This window comes from Pteropus alecto, unplaced genomic scaffold, assembly GCF_000325575.1.
Source record: "Pteropus alecto unplaced genomic scaffold, ASM32557v1 scaffold12, whole genome shotgun sequence".
Classification (NCBI taxonomy): domain Eukaryota; kingdom Metazoa; phylum Chordata; class Mammalia; order Chiroptera; family Pteropodidae; genus Pteropus; species Pteropus alecto.
In genome coordinates this window covers 2837315-2845426 of record NW_006432669.1, presented here as the reverse complement: position 1 = coordinate 2845426, position 8112 = coordinate 2837315, and the positions used below count along the sequence as shown (strand labels likewise).

Below are 8112 nucleotides of genomic sequence, written 5' to 3'. Positions count from 1 at the left end.
GGGTGGCCCCCATGACGCCCCTGATGTTCTCCGCCCTGCATGGGATGGGACTTGTGATTTGCTTTGAGGCAATAGAATATGGCAAAGGTTAAGAAATTTCACAGGAGTGATGAAGCTCCCAAAGCAATTGATTTTGAGTTAACCAAAAAGAAGTACCCTGAGTGCCTGACTTAATCTGACTAAAACCTTTAAAAAAGGGACCAGGCCCTCCCTGAGGTGAGAGAGGGACTTGATGACATAAGCAGTCGTTAGAGAAATTCACATGGCAAGAAACTGTGGGCGGCCGCCAGCCAACACTCAGTAAAAAATCAGCCACGAGGAAATGAATTCTGCCAAGAAACTGAGGAAGCTGGGGAGTACTTCCTTCTCCAGTGGAGCCTCTGATGAGAATGTAGTCCATCTACAACTTGACTGCAACCTTGTCAGATCCTAAGCAGAGGACCCAGCTCAGCCATATCCTGACTCCTGACCCAGGAAACTGTGAGATAATGTGTGTTGCTAAGGTAGCAGTAATTTCTTATGGAACAAGAGAAAATGAATACAACTTCCAAGGTTCCCGGGGCACTGCCCTAGGAAACAGCTGAGAAGCAGGTGGAAGCAATGATTATTGCAGCTAGCATGTATGGAGCACTCACTCTATGGTAGGTATTGTACTAAAATTTCTAATGGCTCTGACTTATTACCCACAACAGTCAATTGTTTCAATTGACCATTGGAGTATATCTCTTGAGAGAGGTGGGCTGGCCAACCTATGTTTAGCAGCATACAGTCTTTACTGCTTTCTCTCCAAGCCCAGACAAACAATCCTTAATCAGATAGCATCTGATTTCTGCTTTAGAAATTTCAGAATCTGTGGGCTCTTAATCAAGGCTTTGTTCCTTTAGTTACTGCCAGCTGGATTTTAGTAAGTACCATGGAGCCTACTGAATTTTATGTACCCAGCAGAGAAGAATGAGCCTCAAGACATTTCAGGACTCATCTTCTGTTACATCTTCCCCTGAGGAGAAGGCAAGAAATAGTAAGACACGTTTTTCATTACTCAGAGAAGTTTTATTCAGGTTGACACAATAGCGCAGAACCAAACCATTGTTTCACCTTTATCTATAGACAATGCAGCCTTGATTTTCAGCCTTTGACCTCTCCTTAAACAAAGTCAGCATGATCAGAATGCAGATCTTGGGCAACTGACTTATGTGGAAATAAATATAATAGTGATAACCACCAAAATGCAGAGCTTTCAAGGTTCTTGTGCTGTTTTTAAGGATCATTTTCTAAACCATGATATGTTCTCATCCTTTGATTGTTGTGGAACAGAAACCAATCATTCTTACCAAATGAAACAGCAAAAAGAACACACATATTTTTCTTTAAAAGTTTTGAAGAAATTTAGCCATAAGAAATTTAAATTACACCTAGAAGCACCACTTTACAGAATACCATTAAATTGTAATTACGATGCTTTTAAAAAGTCAACTCGTTACGAGGAGCTGATGGCTTCAGATTTTGTAGGGAACACTTGTGACACTGTAGAATTCTACAAGAATTTTCCTCTTCTGGCAGGCAGGAGGAAAGCACTCAAGGCATGAGAAGCTTTTATAACTTTCTGGAACTTGAATAACAATTACTGATCAAACCGTATGCTTTAAACGACAAAGTATTTTTACAGCTAAAGAGAGAACCCAGAACATAATATATTTAAAAGCAGGCAAGACAAACCAATCACGGATTAACATCTATGATAGTCCACAAATGACACAATATCATCTTTGCCAACCTTCTTTTAAAGGTTTCCCTTTATCTATAAAAAATTAGGCTAAAATATCAATAATTGCTCAGAAGGAGCTATTTAATTCTAAAGCCCTCAGACGAAACCTCAATTACTGATAATTGTGCATTTTAATCAACATCCGTTTTCATGAGGTTATTCTGAGAAATTATGGAGACCAGGACCTTTAAAACTTCAATTTTCCTAATTATTGTGAGGCAATATTGAACTTGTATTGAACTTGGAAAGTGGTCATGACTTACTCTATAATATAAAGTTAAGAACTGTCACTACTTATATGTGGAAACCTGTTCATCTGCAGAAAGTCCTCTCTCTACCAGGACGCTAAATTAGCCTCCTCTCCCTCTCCTGTGGAGAGTCATCTGCCTTTTAAAATCAAATCACAGTTGCTAATAAACTAGGATTTCTCTCCTATGTGTTCATGCATTCAACAAATATTTAAGAATGCCTATTAAAGGCCAGTCATTGTTTTAGGAGCTTGAGGTTTTTATCAGTGGATAAAAACTCCCAACCTCATGGATCTTCTATTTACCCTGGACTGACAATAGCAAAATAAACCAAACATGAATGCATTTAAAAAGGTGTACAACAATCCGCCTATAAGAGCTGAACTAATCCTCCCAGGAACAAGGCCCACAGTGCCCTTTGCTCATTCCTGGACAGGAGAGGATATTCAGTGAACAGGTAGTTTCCACAAATGAACCATGAATGTGCAATAAGACCTGCCATTCAACTGGAAGTTTCCAGCTTTCTCACAGTACAATGACAAAGTAGGACAAAGCATTTTACAAGTGTTATGTCACCCTCCTCTCCTTCCAGTGAGGCTGCACCAGGAGCAATGATTCGGATCTGGGATGAGATAACACCTGGTGGCCAGAGAGAAAACAATGGTCAGTGCCAACTGGCTGATCACTCCAGGCTACTGCCGCCCACTCTCTTGACTTTTACAGTCTGATTCTAGAAAGTGAAGTCAGTTACTCAAAAGGTACACTTCACTCAAAGGTAAACATACAGCTGAGTCTGTTGGAAACAGCAGCTTTGCACAAGGGCAGCAGAAGCCTCCATTCCCGGCTGTGTGGCTTGGGGCATCAGAGCGCAGCTCGAGCTTAGGTACATGGACTATGATGGCCCCTGAAGGTGTATTTAGTGTTGTGTGTCTATCTGAAGAAAACGTGTGCAGCTTTTAAAAAATATTTGCAAGGAAGTCTGTGACCTCCCAGAAGTTTACAGACCTCTGCATTGGAGGGTCTCTGCCTGTCCCTTGGTAAAATTAAACACACAGCTGGACACTGAATTCAGAACGATGGGACCCAGTGTCAGCTGCAATATGGATGTTACGAGTCTGGGTTAAGAGGTCTCGGGGTGGTTTACTAGGAAGACGTGGGCCAAAATTAAAGTCAAACACTACTGCTGGGGGCTAGGGGTGGATGTCATTTAGCATAGGTTCATCCCCTTCTGAAAAATAAGGAATGACTCCTCATCTTTGGGAATCTGGCCCTTGAGAATTAGTCTCCATCCAGGCTGGCAATTCACAGAGGATGGGAGGATGAACTTTCCTAATAACATCATTTTCCAAGCCCAAATGTACAACCAGACATCTGTGTCAGCCTCCTGGCGCCACATATGTTCATGGGTGGCTCCACATATCCCACGGCTTGTCTTCCCCAGTATAAAAGGTAAGGAATAAAAGGCAATTGGAGATCTTACTGTTCAAAATTACTGTCAATGTCACGGTTTTGTTTAACCTTCAGCCTGGGGGCCACGTGGCTAAAGGGCCTCTGGGAAAAACTATAATAAAACCATCAGCGATAGAAACTATGGGAAAGAGAAAAACGACATGGCGTTTACCAGGAACAAAGAGCATTTGCTCTGAGTTTTCCGGAAGGTCCTTTACTGTGGCTACTCTTGTTCTTGGTACCTGCCTCTGTCTTCACTGTCTTTTACCAGACTCTGAACTCCTCAAAGATGGGGACCCGCCTTATTCATACCCATGAAGCCAGTATGATGTCTGGAACATCACAGACCCGATAGGAGCTCAGAGAGTGGGAATAGGGAAATGAACAGAGGCCGAGGACTCCATATAACTCTGATGAAAGGATTATCCACGACAGGACTTAGAGAGTCCCTGGTCTCCAATATAATGTATCCACTTCTACCACTTCAAAATATAAATTAGGGGCAGTCTACAGAGAAGATGAGGCTTTTAGGGGGAAAAAAAAATCATAGAAAAATATATTTCAAAAATCTTTTCAACTTATAAAAAGAGTGTAGAGAATTGTGATGGAATCACAGATACAGTGATATAAATATGTAGCAAAATCGATTATTTGGATTACTGCCATTTCCACTATAATTTAACAGTAATAAATAACATGTAACAAGAATAATTTAAAGCACTGATTGCATCCTTGATATCTGTCATCAGCTCTCCGTCTCAGAAACCATCGCAGCACAGATAAAATCTGCTTTTGTGGATATTCTGAAAGGCAGAGAGCAGCTTATATAACTTGTTCTTCACAAAATACTCATTAGCTCACAGGAACAGGTCAACAACTATCCGTAAGAGCCAAATGTAAGCTGTGAGGTTCCTGAGGATTAGTCACTTTAGCAATGTGTTAACTTTCTAAGAATAAAAGTAGGGAGGTCCACAGATGTCATTTTAAATAATTTTGTATAAAATGTAAACATAGTTAGGATGTATTTACATGGTCGGAATTGGGAAAAGTTTTTATATACTCTGAGTCAACCTTACATGTTTATGAAATAATGCTTAGGTATTAGGTACCCATTTTGTGACATTTATTTTTTAAGTCTTCATCAATGCTAGAATGTTCTTCCCAAATGGCCTCAGTTCTGACATCATGATTCTAAATTAAAATGAATTTTAAAAAGATATGCTTAAATATAAATAAAATAAACCGCTAAGTTGTTCTGGCTCCAAGCATACCATATGGCAGATATCATTTATATGTTCTGATCACAAAGTCAAAATATCCCTCAATTTAAGCATTCTGTGTTCGGTTAATTTAAACAGCATCCTATTTTAGATGCTTTTGATAACAGGAACGTTCTGAAGAAAGCCCCTTGGATAGTGATTGAATTAACCTGTTTTGAATGTTCCGATTTCCCCACTGGACTCTTTTAGAAGCATTCTTGCCTAGAAAGAAGTCACAATTAAATAACCGTTAGACTCTATCTTACTACATTTTCAGTCAGAGCATGCATGGGCCTGCACCCTTCCTAGCAGAGTGCAGCTAACAGTGGTCAGAAGATTTTTAGTTAGCCAAGGCTGACAAGTAGCACTGTAAAGAGAGCCAGGGTGGGCAGGACTCAGGTACCAGCATTACTTCCAATTAAGGACAATGGCAAAAGCAGATCCACCTATGGGTCGGTCCACAGCCAGTGAATGTTTTGCTTGTCCAACAGTCATTACAGCATGTAAGAGACTCATATTAAATTGTATCCTGACATGTTTATTATTTCATAAAACAAAATTTAAAAATCTCTCGAAGTCCTTGCTTTCCAGTAGCTCCGAATCTCACTGGACCATCTGTACAGAAAGGTGTTTCTTTGAGGCACTGCAAGCTCTACTCCTCTTACTTTGATTAGTCTTCCCACTTTTCCTCTGATGAGGACTTACACATATATACTTGCTGTGGGTTACTTATCTCTGCATTGCTTCTCGAAGGAAGTTCATGAGCCATTCTCCCACATCTTGTTGACCATCGCTTTCATTATGGACTCAATAAGACATGCTTGGTATCTCTAACGAGAACCATTTACTATGAATCAGCTGAAACTTGACGGGCACTTTAGCCAAAATGAATCCCGCATCACAGAAGTCACATATCTGAAGTTCAAGATAAGAATCATCAGCAAGAAGAATCCAGAAGTCTTTGTCGAGCATTCCTCTCTCCATTATTTACTTTAGTTTTATCGTGTACACTCAAATCTGTCAAAATGAAAAACAAATATTCTGACTGAATTCACAGCGGGAGTTAACTTCTCCTATGCTATAAATCTAGCCCATGTTTTTTGCCTTAGCAGGTATTGCATCTTAGCAAATTTCAGAGCAAAGTGAAGTTAGGTCAGGAGGTACAGGGAGAAAAGCCAGTAAAACAAGACAAAAATAAGCAAGAATGACAGCAATGAGTAATGCTTGAGCAAGAGGCAGAGTATGAAACAGAGAGAGAATGAGAAAGAAGAAAGAATAATCTAGAAAAAGCACAGCCACTTTCCTTTGGAAGTTTAGGGCAGCTCCAGTTCTTTCTTTTCCCAGTACCAAAGGGTTTCACCTGAGACCACACTAGGAAAATGTTGAGGCCCAATGACAGGTGGAGCAAAGACTGTCAATCATTCACAAAAGGCAGCTGCAAAGGTACTCTGTGGGTTTCCTCAACCAAGACCTGAAGGCTAACCTTACCTCGGAGCTCTGCCATCCGGTTCCCCTGCTCCTCTCCCATCGTCTTAGCCGGATTTTTGCCATCAACAACATCCATCTTGATCATGCCGAGGTTAGTCAGGAGAAGTATTGGGTCGATGCCCTGACCACTGCTTTTAATGTTCTCCAGTACCTTAAGACACTTGTATGACTTGAGTTCACTTATATTCTCTTCTAAGAAAAGATTGTAGAGGCTCAAGTCATTGTACCCTTCAGACTTGAAGTGCAAAACATCAAAAGTGGGCAGGATTTCATACACTTTGAGAACATCTGTCTTCTGTCGGAATGGAACAAATAGTGTGTAGAGAACCACCGGAACCAGCAGAACATAAACAATGAGGTTAATTAAACTAAGCAACTGGAAGATGCCGACTGCAATGAGTTTGCACTGAAACCGATCAGGGACAGTGCTGTCGTTTCTCAGGATTCCTGATTTGATGCTGCAGACAAACTCATCCGAGAGGGAGGAGAGGCTAAAGTAATAGCCCAGGTAGATGCATGCTAACAGCATAATGCAGAGTGTTAGTACCCGGCAGCTGATGTACTTGACGATTAAATTATTAGAGTTTTTCTTTGTCTTCAAGTACTGCTCCACAATTGGGTATTTGAAGTGGCTTTCAGATATCTCCCACAAACTAAAAAGAAAACAAATAAATAATAATTTAAACCTTTTCCAAGCCCATCAAATATTAAAGATGTAAACATATGCAACAATATCACACTAGAAATCTCAAACACCTTTCTTCCCGTACTTCTCTATTGCTTCATTCGAGTACTGGAGAATAACATTAGGTTAAAAAAAAGAAAAGCAATGATAAAACAACTTTCCCCTTAATGTTTTAAAGAAGCTCTAGTTAGTCAAATGAGTTATATCTGTAAATTCTTAGAACGCCACCTGGTACCTAGTAAATGTTTGTTAAATAAATTTGATAGTTCTTATTCTGATGCTTTTTAAAAAACTAGTTTTCTGCTCAAGTGTGAAAAAAATAAAATAAAAAAGAATTTTCCAGCCCAACTAGAACACATATATATGCCTTCTATAAGCAAGGGATGGGAGTCAGATAGCTCAGTGGGTGTGGGATCCGGCTGCGGGGCTGACAGACCTGGTTCGGGTCCCAGTTCTCCCACTGATAGCTACGGTATAGTGTTTTTATCTGAAAAATAGGGGGAAGCAATAAATAAACGTACTTAATAGATAAGGATGCTCTGAGGATTAATGAGATAATGGACTTAAGAGAACTCAACATGGTGTCTGTGATATATCAAGTATGTTTAAAATGAGAGCTATTAATATTATTACTATTGTTGATAATAAAAACCAGAGGAAGAATGTGGAAAAGGCAAGGCACTGCCTACTCGTTCCCCACTTCTCATACCCGTTCCCTGAGCTCACTGGGCTCTTAATCCTCTGTGCTTCTCCATTAAGGTGTAAGTCAAAGCACCCAAGCCACACCCAGCATCGTAACCTGTTACCTCTACTAGAAGTGCATTTTAAGACATGAGACAGTGATGTTTCATTCGATAAGAGAAAGACTCTTGATGTGAGAACAGGTGCTGGGGCATGTAGGTAGGGTTGTGATTTAGGTAGAGCGGGACTTCCTGGCTCCCACAGAGCATCACCAGGTAGATGTCAGCCCCCCATCTACTGGCAGAAGGGCAGAAAATGTGTACTACAAAACCTGACGAGGTACCTGCTAGAGAATAAGTTACCTTTGCCCTACATTCTCATTAGCACCAGGAACTGGGCAAACACCATCTCTCAGGTCAGGGTCACGCACGCTCTTTGCAGCTTTGATTGCACGGTTGTAAACTTTGTCAAGTTCTTCCATGATGAACTTCAAGTCTGAGCAAAGATGTGGAGTAGCTGCAAAACGCCAGAACAGGG

At 40.6% G+C, this 8112-nt stretch overlaps 1 protein-coding gene across 1 annotated transcript in view; it reads right to left on the bottom strand.

Annotated features, from left to right (window-relative positions):
- Nucleotides 1–1028: 1028 nt before the first annotated feature.
- The window catches only part of PANX1 (pannexin 1), a 42031-nt gene continuing 34947 nt past the window's right edge, over nt 1029–8112 (bottom strand). Inside the window, exons 3-5 of the mRNA XM_006907479.3 lie at nt 7938–8112; nt 6210–6862; nt 1029–5738 (exon numbers count right to left, since the gene is read on the bottom strand). The exon at nt 7938–8112 is cut by the window's right edge and continues 37 nt beyond it. Coding sequence (XP_006907541.1) covers nt 5659–5738; nt 6210–6862; nt 7938–8112 — 908 coding nt within the window. The 3' untranslated portion in view covers nt 1029–5658. The remainder of the gene's footprint in view (nt 5739–6209; nt 6863–7937) is intronic.